Source organism: Amphibalanus amphitrite, unplaced genomic scaffold (genome assembly GCF_019059575.1).
Source record: "Amphibalanus amphitrite isolate SeventyFive unplaced genomic scaffold, NRLGWU_Aamphi_draft 002319F_arrow, whole genome shotgun sequence".
Lineage (NCBI taxonomy): Eukaryota > Metazoa > Arthropoda > Thecostraca > Balanomorpha > Balanidae > Amphibalanus > Amphibalanus amphitrite.
Window position 1 is genome coordinate 1 of NW_024883790.1, and position 14,874 is coordinate 14,874.

The following is a 14,874-nucleotide window of genomic DNA, read 5'->3' on the forward strand; positions in this document are numbered from 1 at the left end:
CTCAAAATAGACTTGGCCTGATAACAATGCCCCATTTGGTCGCAATGTGGATAGCTGTTATGATGACAGTAATTGGTTAAACGATGACAACCATTAAGCTGCCTTTTAGATGATAGTTTTTGTGCTTCCTACCGTTGTTTGTTTCTCCGGCCGCTGTCAGCGCAGGAAGGCTCGTTGTCAGCCGTCAGGTGTTTCCAGAGCCTGTTGTCAGCGGCCCGCCTTGTTGCGATGCGCTGGGTGTCGGCATCGCTGGCCGCTGCGGCGTCATCACTTCTGTCGTGGGAACCGGAGGCGCCGGCCACTGGCGTCCGGTGGCCGCTCTCAGCAGGCTGCTGACGTGGTTGGAGGGATGCTGGAGCGCGTCCCGGTGTCACCGGCGGCTCTGCGACAAGACCTGACCTTCACAGGGTCAGCCTGGGCTGAGGCTTCCCCTGCCGAGCGGCTCATCTTTCAGAGCAAATGCTCCGGACGCGGAGGAGTGAGGAAACTGTTTGAGCTACCTGGATGGTGATGCTGGACACTGTGTTTGTGCAACGGTGCAGACGGATTGTGCAGTTTCATCATTCCTCTTATGTTCCACCCTTTTGTAGTTGTAGTCTTTTAGCATCGCTATTAGCCACAAAACTGAGCGCTTCTGTCCGGTGAGTTTTGGTAGTATGTTGTCGACGTCAGCGACTATGTGGTAGCAGACCCGATGTAGTTTCTGTGCAGGCTTCTGCAGCGCACTTGAGCCGTGTTGTACACATGTAATCCTAGCTAGGCGTTCGTGACTGTAAAGACAGGTACACGACCCGTGACCGTAAACAGGTGAGGGCTTACCTGACTGAATAATGACACGTGTACTAGAAATTGTTCTTTCTGTTTCTTGCATTCTGAATCTACAGGACATCATCACACAAACAGCTTCATCCTGGCGTTTACAAGTATACAACCTTTACAGGATGTGAAGTTTTCTAGGAATTCATTCTAGGAATTCATTTTCTAGGAATTCATTTCTAGGAAGTTTTCCGTTAGATGCCGTGCTCTGTTGGCCGACAATTCAGCCACCAGCCGCCCGCAAGCGATCAGTCCGGAGTAGATCCTATACCTACTGAGATTGGCTTGCTTCACCGTTTGCCTGGGTGGTGCCTTTCAGCTCAGACTGCAGGAAGCATTCGATCGAGTATGAGGCTTGCTGTTTCCACACGATGAAGAAGGATTGGTTGGTTGTCATTACTACTATGAGACATCTGAAGACCTAGAATGATGTAATAAACCTCGCAGTAAGGCCATAAAATTCGGGATTACGAAGAAATGCACGTAGTGATGCTCCACACCTGGCCACTATAGTGATTTGCCGTAGCTCCAGCTATTTTTGCTTAATGCAATTAACAAAATCATCAAAATAATTATACGCTAAGGGTTCCTAGACCCAGCGCGTACTACAGCTGCAGCATGATGCGCTTTTTCCCTCATCCAAAATGACGGAAAAAAAAACTATGCATATAGCTATGAAAGTAAAATATTGCTTTGGTCAAATACGGTCCAGTTACTTGCTACAATGCCTTAGAGAGAATGGCCCAACACGTTCATATAACTATGACAAATGTCGCGATGACACGAATACTGCAGTTATTCACAAACAACCAACGTTTATTTGTGTTGGTGTTACAGGTGCATTTCAAAGGCTGATCCTGCACGTCAAGACTATTTTTGCGTTGCACAGTTCACTGCCGGTAAAAATGCGCATAGCTAGCATTGCCCATTGTGGTAGTGAGGAGAGAGTATAGAGAGAGAGAGAGATAGAGAGAGAGAGAGAGAGAGAAGAGAGAGAGAGAGAGAGAGAGAGAGAGAAGAGAGAGTAGAGAGAGAGAGAAGAGAGAGAGAGAGAGAGAGAGAGAGAGAGAGAGAGAGAGAGAGAGAGAGAGAGAGAAGAGAGGAGAGAGAGAGAGAGAGAGAGAAGAGAGAGAGAGAAAGGAGAGAGAGAGAGAGAGAGAAGAGAGAGAGAGAGAGAGAGAGAGAGAGAGAGAGAGAGAGAGAGAGAGGAGAGAGAGAGAGAGAGAGAGAGAGAGAGAGAGAGAGAGAGAGAGAGAGACGAGAGAGAGAGAGAGAGAGAGAGAGAGAGAGAGAGAGAGAGAGAGAGAGAGAGAGAGAGAGAGAGAGAGAGAGAGAGAGAGAGAGAGAGAGAGAGAGAGAGAGAGAGAGAGAGAGAGAGAGAGAGAGAGAGAGAGAGAGAGAGAGAGCGTATACCTTTGTAGAGCCCAGAGGGCGCCGCAGCTACCTCAACTCCAGCCGCTAGATGTCACTAGGCGTAGCGCCGTGAAGTATGCTGTGCCGCAATGCACTGAATGCCTCGAATGCTGATCTGACTGCGCAGTGGTTCAATCCAGCGTCGACTGGACCTATCCTGAGCCCTATTTCACGGCAAGCTGATGGTGGCTTCTTTTGCTTCCGGTTGCCATGGAAACATGATCATACTGCATACGGGTGCATAATAAACGTCCCAGTAAGAACGTTCATATGAACGGAGACGCGATATGAAATGACTATGAAAAACAATACCATAGCGCGCGGTGAAACAGGTCCTGATTTTTGTAGCTGCGGCCTGCGTCTTCCTAAAGGGAGGGGAAGACAAAACCTGAATTAATCCAACCATCTTCAGGCATTTCCAGGAATTTCGATAGGTTAACGGAACATTTTTTTATAAGCAGTTGCAAGAATACCACCTGAAAAGCTTGATATTCGAGCTAGTTCAAACTGACCCATATTTATGCCGGTGTCTGGCGGGGGCATCGAACGATAATACATTCCTTGGTTACATACGAAGCGTAGATTGTGGGGATATTCGTTCTTTCTTCTTTTTTTTTGGTGTAGTAATTAGCGAAGTCCGTCACACATAAAGTGAAAGTCACCTTATTCTGTACGACTTATATTTTGAATTTACTTGGACTGGAATTTAGTGATATTCCAAATATTCATAGTGGCTATCCTTTCTTCAACGCGGTGCACGTTACAGATGATATGCATTACACCAATTGCCGAATTCCTAATTGCTTCAGATTAATTACCAAACAATATATACAATAAACGCATCTTTTCATAGGTAAGTAGGTACATTCCGTTTTTTGACGTGTTTTCCCTCGTCACTTTCAGACAGGATGAAGCTGGCCTCCATCGTACCCAAATGGTCACCGGTGCATAAGCTGAGCCGCCGACTGCGCCCTCTACCTGACCTTGACCCGGTCGAGGCCGGGCCGACGCCCCAGGTGGTGCTGCCAGCTGAGCTGACGGAGCTGGCGGCGGCGCTGCCGTTCACGTCGCTAGGGGGTCCTGCGGCCTGGCCCGTGGTCGGCTCGGCCGGAGCCTTCATCGGCGTGGATCGGACACGGCTGGACCAGCTGTTCGGGCGCCTCAGGGAACGGTTCGGGGACCTGTACCGACTCAAACAGCCCCTGAGGGGCACCGAGACAGTCGTCGCATTCAGCTCACAGGATGCGGAAAAGGTTAGAAGTGGAAAATGTTTCCTCTTTGCGTAGATAACATAAATATATGTTATCTATGCTCTTGACTATAACAGTGTGATGGGATGTATGAAATAATTTGCAACTTACATTTATCTGCACGCAAGTTGTACTTTCCGTTATTCTAAAACGCTAAAAATAAATTCTCCCGCAAATATGTATCAGCTTGTCACATAGATCTTAGCTCAGCACCCCGGTTACGCTTTATTCCCGTTCCAGGTATTCCGCACCGAGGGCATCTGGCCGATCCGACCTGGTCTGTATCCGGTGCGGATGTATAATCAAATGCATGGTCTCAACAACGGACTCCTGCCCGGGTAAGGCTTCCTCATCATAGCATGTTTAAATAGAGGATTTAATTGAATCAGTTGTTAGCTAGCTCCTCTGGCATGCAATTATTTTACGAGTGATGATTCATGAGTAACGACCTAAAGCAGATGCATGATCATGAACTAACTGCGAATTGTAGCTGACCAGTTACGACTACTTCCGAAACGAAAAAGCTTGACATCTGACGATGTCTGATAGACCGGAGACTATGACACGAAAAAAAAACTCCTGATGATAGCCGATGAGACAATTGAACAACTTCAACAAGCTATTTGATTAACCCGCGCACCGACGGGGGGGGGCGGATATCCGCCCCCCCTGAGGTTTTTCGCAAATAGCGGGAAAACCGCGACGCGTAGCGCCACGAAATTTAGTACGACTATTCCCTCATCAATTTTACACATGGTGTGCAAGTTTGAACCTCCTACCTTTCAAGGTCAGGTCACCAGGTCACTTTGAATGACCCAACCTCAAGTCACTTTTTTGCAACTTTGTCACCGTGCCAGAGCTACAGTAGATGTCGGAGGCCTTTGAAAGTCGCAGGATGTTATTAGGTTTTTAGTAGCTACAATTTGTTTATCTCGGAATTTTGATATCAGTGACCTAAGGTCAGGTCAATTTCGCGACCTCCCCATTATAAGTCAATGGGGAAAAATCAACTCCCTGTTTTTACCACTAAAACTGGTCGGAATGGCCCCATATACCATACATGACTTCATATACGATCAACCTTCACTACCTTGAGGTCTGTTTTGCTGTTGGGCAGCTCTGAGGTCATGTGACGTCATCAAAGGTCACCAAAGGTTTTTGGCCAATAACTCCGTACAGGAACAATATACAGCCGCGCGGATGGTCTCATTGTGTTCAGCTCGTCAAGACGCATCGAATGATATACATGATGACCTCGAGGTCACGTGACCTGAGGTCAACCTTTGACCTTGACCTTTCGAGGTCAACATATAGATCATTCGATGCGGATTGACGAGAGGATCACGATGATGCCCTTAGTTTGTTCCTATCTTGACTAATTCGAAAGTTATTCGAGAAAAACTCTCTCCATATCTAGCGCCGCCATTTTGACTTTTTCGACCCCTGTGACGTCATCTTTGACCTGACCTGAAAATGACCTTAGTAAAAATTGTAGATCTTGGCCGTGCGTATCCGATGCCGTTTACCGCTTGTCGCTATCTTGCTTCGTTCTCGAGATCTCAGGGGGGGGGGGGCGGTCATCCGCCCCCCCCCCCCGTCGGTGCGGCCACGTCGGTGCGCGGGTTAACCCGCGCCCCGTAGGGCTACCGGCGGACCCTACCACCCGTAGGGGGGGGGGGGCCGTTTCGGCCCCCCCTAAGATCTCGGAAAGTTACCGGCCGATTTTCAAAATTCAAACGGCGTTCGATAGCCCCACCTGGGAACTACCTTGTGACCAAATTTCATTGACCTAGGTCAAACCGATGACGTCACAGGTCAGGTCAAAGGTCAGATTTTCACCGTTCACAGGCAATTCAAGAAATGTGCTGTGAAAGCGAGTAAATTGGTAATTTATTGAAAACCATCGATGGTACATTGTTCGTCAAACACATACTTTGCTATCTGAGGTCACTGATACCAGGTCAGGTCACAGCGAGGTCAGGTCACCGGGGGTCACAATATGAATGTGTCGTGTGATACATGTTTTATGGTCCATTTTACATGACAAATGCGATTATGTGGGTTAGGCAGCCTTTGGGGCCAGCCTAGGTCACATTTTGGTGAAGGTCAGGTCAAGGTCAGGTCAAATTAGGTCAAATTTCAAAGTTGATATTTTTGCATAAAATGGGTATCGATTCGATGCAGCTCGTCACGGGGAGTCTAATGGTGGTCTTCGTTTTGCTCTACGAGTTCTAGAATTGCCAAAAATTGAGTTTGAAAATTTGACGTCATCATTTTTGAACAGTTTTTTCGCTATAACTTGGCCAAAAACGAGGTATCGATCTGAAATTTGGTATGTAGATAGAAGACGGTAGGCACTATCACATATATTCCGGTTTTTTCGAAACTCAAAAAACTTTTTGGATTTTTTGGCGAATATATCCAAAAAATGCTTTTTTGATTTTTGGGGGTCAAAACTCAAAAATTTCAAAAATTCGAGATAGCAGTTTTGTAGCCCTGTCAATTCTACACCTTTTATGTCTTGATCATTTTTCTGTATCTTCAAAGCTGTAGTCCTGACAGGTCTACTCGCGAAGGTCTTTTTTCGGTCGAAAATGACAGAACATGACGTCACTCTGACGTCATTTGTGGCCAACCTATCATAGCCTCTGGAAAAATTTTTGGTCACAATGTGTAAAATTGATGCCCGGAGGGGTCCTGAAAGTTTGGTGGCGTTATCTCCACCCGTTTAGGAGATATCGACCGAAAAGGACAGGGGGGGCCGTTTCGGCCCCCCTACGGGGCGCGGGTTAACCTTCCAGGCGGTGGGGGGGCATTTTTTTGCCCCCCCTTTACTTTTTTCGATATATCTCGGGTCCGCTGCGCCGATCGTCACCAAACTTTCAGTACCCTCCCGGGAGCAGCTAGCGCACATGGTGACCAAAAATTTTTTCCAAAGGCTATGATAGGTTGGCCGCTAATGACGTAAGAGTGACGTCATTTTTGCCATTTTTGACCCAAAAAAAGGTTTCGCGGGAAGAGCTGTCAGGCCTACAGCTTTAGAGATACAGAAAAATGTTTTAGACTTAAAAGGTGTGGAATCAAAAGGGCTACAAAACTGCTATTTCGGTTTTTCGAATTTTTTGGATTTTGACCCCCAAAAATCAAAAAATAGATTTTTTGAATATAATAGCCAAAAAATCCAAAAAGTTTTTTGAATTTCGAAAAAACCGGAATATACAGGGTGTCCCAAAAGTAAGGTCATCATTTGTTTTGGCCACACCGCCAAAAATACGCGATGGATAGAAATAAATAGGACATGATATGAAAGAGCATTTTATAAAATTTCATTCTGATATACATATGAGTCAATACATTGGCTCGTAGCCCCACATTTGCTGCTTTTCTGCATGGCTACCATTTCGGGCCGCGTGCATGAATAGACTGCGTTTTACTTCCTCCACTATTCTGGAGCGATTCTCTGGTGAGATGCCGCTTATGTTTGCTCGGAGGGATCATCCTTTAGTTCTTCCCGGCTCGTTGGGTTGTCCTAAAAGACATCCTTTCCGTTGTGGACCCAGAGAATAAAAATATGAAGGTGTAATGTCAGGTGCCCGCTGAGGCCATTCAATGGCGTTGCCCTGACTGAAAATTACGCGATCTCACATCCACTCTCGGAGACAATGCATGATCTTCAGGACGGTGCAAGCATAGTCTCCATCCTGCTGAAACCACTGCTGGTTGATGGTGTCGGCACAGCTGCGTGGCGACGAGCGGAAGAACCACTGGGAGGACTCTCGGCCACCTCTCTTGATTTATTTTCACCCGATTCCCGCTGTCGTCCTCAGGACCTCGAAGCACTGGTGGCTAAGTATACATGCCCTGTGCGTACGTTATACCTTTTTTCTGACGTTTTACCGGTTGAGGCGAAACTATGCATGAGTTCAGAGATAGGGCGAGCTGATAGGGTCTGCTTAGGGCCGAAAACTGGGCGGTATTTACCCTTTGTTTTAATGACGGACCCTCTCTAAGAGTTGAATTTCGACCTTCTCAGTTTTATGCCTACTGCTCGGTGTAGTTATGATCAAAAATGGTTTAAGCATGCAAGAAAATAATTTTATGGATGTACCTTGCACGTGTTAAAATTGGAAGTGATTGGGACTCTTACTTCTCGAGATATTTAAGTTTTAAATCATGACCTTACTTTTGGGACACCCGGTATGTGATAGTCCCTACCGCCTTCTATTTACATACCAAATTTGAGATCGATACCTCGTTTTTTGGCCAAGTTATAGCGAAAAAAAACTGTTCAAAATTGATGACGTCAAATTTTCAAACTCAATTTTTAGCAATTCTAGACCTCGTAGCGCAAAACAAAGACCACCATTAGACTCCCCGTGACGAGCTGCATCGAATTGATACCCATTTTATGCAAAAATATCAACTTTGAAATTTGACCTTTTTTGACCTGACCTTTTTTTTCATGCACTAACTAATCTACGAAATAGTCCGCCGCCCATGAACAGACGACCAGGAGTGTCCACCCACGGTCCCGCACGACCACAGAACCATACGTTAACACCAAAAACAAAAATATGCAAGTCGTGACACTCCCTGCTAAGAAAAGGAAAATAACAAAAAAAGAAGCGAAAAAGCCTGTGCAGCCAAATACAGATGCAAGTAGTGTTGTGAGTCATGCATACAAGGGGCGGAAAGAAATCAAAGCTAAAAATAGCTTTGACTAGACACTACGTTTTTTTTTTGTTTTTTTTTCTTCAGTACCTGTACATTCATACCTTGGTTAGTTACACATTCGCACAGGGAGTTGGAACAATCACACAAGGACATGGGTATAAGCCGGTAGCATGCAGATCAAAAGGTCGGTGTCGGTTCCTGGTCAGGTTTCAGCATGGTCAAGTGCCCACCGAAATAGGCCACCCAGCTAAGCAAGCTTGTTGCTGGGCGAGCCTAACTCGGCAGGCGGGGTAGATGAGGGGCGAGTTATTCTAATATTGCTTTCTCTATCGGAGATAGAGACCACTACGGTATCTAAAACTTCTAGGACTTCCTCTTGCGGCAGGCGCAAAAAAAATATCCACAAACGCACATACACAACATAAACGGCACATGACACATTGATACAATACAAAGAAAGTGATACACATATAACCAAAACGGCAAACGACACTACCATAGGTACACAAATAATCAGTGGGTATTACCAAAATATTCCATTTTGGTATGACTGTAAAAACGGAACACTGAAATGTACCACCTCTCTCTCTCCTCAACTGATTTAACAAGACACTACTGAGAAAAAAAAAACAGGACAGAAAAAATAGAAATAGTAGAAATGGAACGCAGTCTAGCCCCACGTCCCCGGCGGCAGGCGCCGAGGGCCGGCTATCCGACCCCGACGGACCTATGCGGCAAACACAGCACCCCGACGCCCGCCGCGCAAGGTCGCAGGGCCATGAGGGCCTTCCTACCAGGATATCAGTAAGAATCTAAGGTAAGGTTAGGTGCATATGAATATCAGTACGAGTCTAAAAGAGAACCTCTTATTATATTTTTTAGCTGTCTTTTGGATGCCGGAATTGTCTGTATGTTCGGAAACATAGGACTGATTATTTGGTTCCAGAGCCTGGGACCAGCCCATCGTATCGTGTGTGTACGGTATAGTTTTTCAGTGAACATTTCATTGAAATGATGAGCTGAGCGCGTGACTCGGTCTGGTTCAGCTAAGGTAAAAAAGTTATCTAGGGATGTGGGCAAAGTTTCATTTAGCTTACGATGCAGTAAAAGTAATGATTGCTGTTTACCGATGTCGGTAAGACGAAGCAGCTTCAGCTTTTTAAAAATAGGGGCAGTGTGAGCAAGCCTCTCACTACCATCAATCAACCTAATGACTCGTTTTTGTAGGGTTTGTAGTTTGGTGATGCTAGTACTGTAAGTATTACTAAAGATCATGCAACAATAGTTCACATACGGTAAGAAAAGGGCATTGTATAGCAGCAGCAACTGTTTACTGGTAACAAAATACCGGACTCTGCTTATAAGTCCGACATTTCGGCTAAGTATCTTGGTGAGGTGAGCAATGTGCGATTTCCATCGCATGTCGTCATCTATATACATACCTAGGTATTTCACTGTTTTAACAAACTTGATGAAGACATAACTTGAAGACATAAACGAGATTGAACTGGAAAACATTATTACTAACACAAATAATGTTGGCGGTGGAATTGATGGTATCAATGCTCGTATTTTCAAATCGACATTCCGTGCAATATTAAGGCAGCTTGTCTTCTTTTTTAACCTTTGCTTACGCCAAGGTATGTTTCCATCCGGCCTGAAAAGAGCAGTTATCAAGCCAATTTATAAAACAGGTAGTAAAGACAGGTTCTCAAACTACCGACCTATCAGTATCTTGCCTTTTTTGTCTAAAATACTAGAAAAAATAATATATAATAGATTAGAGTACTATTTCGATAGTAACGAAATTATAAGTAGCTATCAATTTGGGTTTAGGAAAGACATGAGCACATATATGCCCATCCTTTTGGTGCAAGATAAGATCACTGAAGCATTTGAAGCAGGCAAAGTTGTATGTGGCATTTACCTAGACCTCCGCAAAGCTTTCGATACTGTAAATGTGAATATTTTACTACAAAAGTTATATAGGTATGGCATTCGTGGGCAGGCTCATATGATGATTAAATCATATTTACAGGACCGTACACAGTGTGTCGAGATAGATCACTCACGATCTAGCCTCATTCCCATCGATATCGGTGTGCCACAGGGATCGATTTTAGGACCACTCCTCTTTCTTATTTACATTAATGACTTCCCTTCAATATCTCCCAATTTTAATGCATATTTGTATGCAGATGACACAGCAATTTTCGTTGAAGGGAAAGATGAGCGACAACTGCAGTCACGGATAAATAACATTGTGCCTAAAATTTCAGATTGGTTTGCAGCAAACCAACTTTCAATCAATACAGACAAAACATTTTGTCAGCTTTACAATAACTCGCGCAATAAAAACATTTTATCTTTGACCTGACCTGTGACGTCATCGGTGACCCCGAGGCTAATGAGACCTTGACCTGACCTCCACCAGAAAGTGACCTAAACCGTACCTGATGGTCTTATAACCAACACCATTGAGTTGGAAATGAAAAACTGGCCATAAAACATGCATCAAATAACCTTAGTAAAGTTGGGCTCATGTGGTGACCCTTGGTGACCTTTGGTGACCTGACCTGTGACCTGACCTGGTATGACCAGTGACCTCTAATAGCAACATATGTACTAGACAACTGACGCCTTATCGCTGATTTTCGACAAAATGCGTTTTTCTCGGTGTTACAGCGCTTTCCCTAGAAGCCCCGTGAACGGTGAAACATTTTATCTTTGACCTGACCTGTGACGTCATCGGTGACCCCGAGGTCAATGAAATTTGGTTTCCCTGGACAAATTTGACAGGGCTATCGAACGCCGTTTGAATTTTCCGGATCCGTCCAGTAGTTTCGGAGATACGGGGGGGCAAAAAAGTGCCCCCCCCCCCCCCCACCGCGTGGAAGGTGGCTGGTAGGCCCACCGCCTGCCGGGTTAAGTAATCACATCTGGCAGCTAACTCGTCTGCACCAAACCAACCAGCCGGTATCAAAGTTCAAACCCATCTACCAACCCTATCTACACACACCACCAACTCAACAGCTCCTCGCACAATCTCGTTCCTCTCCTTTGTTCCAGGAACGGCCAGGAGTGGAGCGACCTGCGCGGCACCGTCCAGCAGGCGTTCCTGCGCGCCAACGCGCTTCAGCCGTTCATGCACCAATTGGAGACGAGCGCTGCTGACCTGGTGGCTGCGCTGAGCACAGATCGAGACGACCAGCGGCGACTGAAGCGGGACTTCATGCAGCACGCCCAGCGCGCTACTGTAGATGGTGTGTGCTTGAGGTGCTATAGATGTGAGATAAGTCTCAACAAATGTTCAAATATTCAATATTCAAATATTCAAATATTCAAATATTCAAATATTCAAATATTCAAATATTCACTTTTCACGCAATGAGACATTTGACGTCTTTTCTCTTTTCGTTATATATGTTTTAGTTTTGATACAGTATAAGTTTGTGGCCTGGTCTCACTCACCAAACATGTCCGTTGAACAGTGATTCAGAAGGTTAGCTGCGGCTCGACGGCGTTCCGCGACCCCGACGAGCGATCTCTGCTGCTGCACAACATCGGCAACTTCTTCAGTCTGACGGCCGACCTAGAGATGCACATCAACACCTGGCGCTACGTCGCCACGCCGCAGTGGAAGCGGCTGACACACGCACTCGACTACTTCAACTTGTGAGTGGGATATGGGTGCTGCGGGAACTGTGGAGCTGGTACTTTGAGAGTGAAGCGGAAGATGATGAGAATTATTGGAGATTGTGATAAACAAATGTGGCTGACTAAATAAGAGGAGTTGATTTATATATGCTTTTAAAAAGTACCATCAACGTTCAAGTTATATGTAAGTCTCGTGCTACCTTACTGTAATAAATATGTGACACCATCGCCCCCGTCGCATTTATTCATGTGAATCACACAACATATTAATTTTCTCCTTTTCCAGGATGGCGGACAAGTGGATCACGACGGCGCTGAGTCAGGACACCGCCTCTGAGCCGAACATGCTGGCAATGCTGCTGGAGAAGGGGCTGACCCGGCCTCAGCTGAAGGCGCTGGTGGTCGACTTCTTCATCGGTGGCGTAGACACGGTTCGTGATGGTCGACTGTGGTGTCTGAACGGTTTTTCGTGCTTTGAAACTTGGAACTTCTTGGTTATCAGTCTTTTTTCATTATCATGAAATATATCTAGGCATTGGAATCACCATATTTATTCGTCTTTCTTTTTTCATTTCAATGAGCTAAGTGGTCATTGACACACCACACAGCGCACTTTGGCCTCCAACTCACGATTCTGACTGATGTTTTCAGACCAGCATGTCCCTGACGTGTCTCATCTACCACCTGGCCACGAACCCCGAGTGCCAGGAGCGCGCCTATCAGGAGATCCTACAGTCGGCGCCCCCTCCGGGTGAACTGATCGCTAAGGAACACACCGGACGACTCAACTACGTTCGCGCCTGCGTCAAAGAAAATCTCCGGTACGGTTTAACTATGAACGAACACAGGAAATATTTTTGTTCAGCGTAACTGTCTGCTTAATGTTGGTGTTCTTAGGAATGATATTAAATTGTCCATGCTCATTTCAATCAACTCGATAATCAATTTGATTTACCTACTGATAACAGCCAACAGGGTTGGAGTTTATGCGAATATCCGCTTGATACGTTATACGAAATGGTGCTGCAAGAAGCAGCACAATATAAAATGCAAAGGAGCACGCACTATGCAGTAGCCAAAGCCATACGCTTAGTGAAAAGTGGCAGCTCTTTTTCAGGATGAACGCCCCGATCCTCGGCATTGCGCGGAAGCTGGGCAAGGACATCGTGCTCGGAGATCATTGCATTCCAAAAGGCGTGAGTTTCAAATGCTATGAAGGATGCAATATAATATGGCAATTGTACTGTAAATGCTTGGAATTTTGATGCAGGATGTTCAGTAGGTACGTTCGTCGTGCAATGTGCAACTACCACACGCACATGATGAAGGTTTTTTTTTCTATCATTCACCCTTTTCTCCCTCTGCGGCCGACAGAAGGTGGTGTTCATGGTGAACAGCATGACGTCACGAAGCGGCAGTGAGTTCTGCGAGTCGAGTCGCTTCCTCCCGGAGCGGTGGCTGCGCTGTCCGGCAGCAGAGGGCGCCCCTGCCGCCGCTGCCAGCGCCCCCTCACCGTTCGCCAGCCTGCCGTTCTCTCACGGGCCAAGAATGTGCATCGGACGGCGACTCTCCGAACATGAGCTTCTCGTCTTCGCCACCAGGGTACGGTCGGGGTCACCGTCGCTTACCGGATCTGCCTACTCCCACTAATCATTTTTTGGTTCTACCTCGGTATATGAGCTGTAAGCTACTTATATAGTTCATGACTTTGAGTAACGAAATCTACATCTAATCAGGGAGCTACATCTAATCTACATCTATTCCACGCCCCTAACCCATACTGAATTTTACGCACTACCTATAATTCAAAGCCGCTCTCCATGGCGAACGTGTGCGCTCTTCTCTTCTCCCTCCGTTCCCTGTTTTCCATCCTCAGGACAGTCAAATCCTTCTCCTCCACACCTCTTTCCCCTGCTCCGGGCTGGACGGGCAACTTTATCCATGTGATTGCCCGTAAGAGCACGCCCATAGCCGGGTGCGGTGAGTGCTGGGGGGGGGGGGGGCTGGTCGGCCTGTCCTCTGGACGGGCTCAGTCCCCAGGCCCCAGCGACAGGGTGTTCGCCCAGACCGATGTCTCTCCCCAATTCCTATCATCCTTCCGGCCCTGAAATGGTCTCAACAGACCGAAAGGTCCCCCTAAAATATTTTCAAACATAACAGTGCTTCCCAATCCTGCTAGGTGGTAGGGCCTTCAGTAACACTTCTTATTTGCACCTATCGGCAGATTCTGCAACGGTTCCGCGTCGAGTACAGCGGCCGACCTCTGCGGCTCAAGATGCAGCTCAACTGTAAACCGGACGCACCCATTCAGTTCACATTTGTGGAGAGAGGAGCGGAGCAGGCCGTCAGACAGCAGGAGAGAGCGGCAGCTACCGCCTGAGGGGAGGAGGAAAGAGGGGCTACCAATCAAAGGACTGACTGACGGAGAAGATACCCACCGAAGGACTGACCGACAGAGAAGATACCGTTTGGGGCCTTGAGGAATGATGAAGGAGCGGAGTACAGTTTCAGACTTTGATGGAGGGACCCAAAGGCCCCTGGCGAAGGACACACCGTATGATAATGCAGCGTAAAGGGCTACATCCATTGCTCTCTTGATCAAAGTCGAATATTGAGTTATACATGATTGCAAGCAGACTGCATCGTAGCAGAAGTTGTTTTGTGCTTCAATGAGCCGATCAGTGTGCTTCCATTTGCTTGCATGATGTGTCGCACTTCTTCGCGGAATAAACTAAGATAGCTTCTAACCACACATCGCTACTTTGGACAGAGTTTTTTAGTTCCAAATACCCTGCGTCTATCAGAATATTCATCAAAAGATCAGAATATTTTGATAGAACATGAATGCGTTTTACTACTTTCGTTTGCCTAGGGTCGCATCCTCAGTGTTCATCCGAAGTGAACCTTCCAATTTTACACGTCTGTATGCCTGAACTGTATCGTGCTTTAGACAGCAAAAGTGGTAGAACAAATGATGTGCAGGGTGCTGCTGTCCCTGCCAATTCTAGTTACCAAGTTTACTATGTAGTATGTGGGAGCATTACATACGAGCAGAACGGTCGCT

The 14,874-nt window shown here is 46.4% G+C and overlaps 1 protein-coding gene across 1 annotated transcript; it reads left to right on the forward strand.

Annotated features, from left to right (window-relative positions):
- Positions 1-3,134: 3,134 nt before the first annotated feature.
- Positions 3,135-14,874, forward strand: LOC122376801 (probable cytochrome P450 12a4, mitochondrial). Its single transcript, XM_043356750.1, has 9 exons — positions 3,135-3,482; positions 3,720-3,817; positions 11,223-11,416; positions 11,645-11,828; positions 12,097-12,241; positions 12,462-12,631; positions 12,928-13,006; positions 13,185-13,412; positions 14,035-14,874. Exons 1-9 carry the CDS (start codon positions 3,138-3,140, stop codon positions 14,188-14,190), a joined length of 1,599 nt encoding a protein of 532 aa, XP_043212685.1. The 5' UTR covers positions 3,135-3,137; the 3' UTR covers positions 14,191-14,874.

What these genes read in the sequence shown, in the direction of transcription:
- LOC122376801 (XM_043356750.1), top strand. Translation starts at nt 3,138, where the DNA reads ATGAAGCTGGCCTCCATCGTACCCAAATGGTCACCGGTGCATAAGCTG. An exon ending in TCATCGGTGGCGTAGACACG is followed by an intron (nt 12,242 to 12,461) that starts GTTCGTGATGGT and finishes TGATGTTTTCAG; the next exon opens with ACCAGCATGTCCCTGACGTG. An exon ending in TGCGTCAAAGAAAATCTCCG is followed by an intron (nt 12,632 to 12,927) that starts GTACGGTTTAAC and finishes GCTCTTTTTCAG; the next exon opens with GATGAACGCCCCGATCCTCG.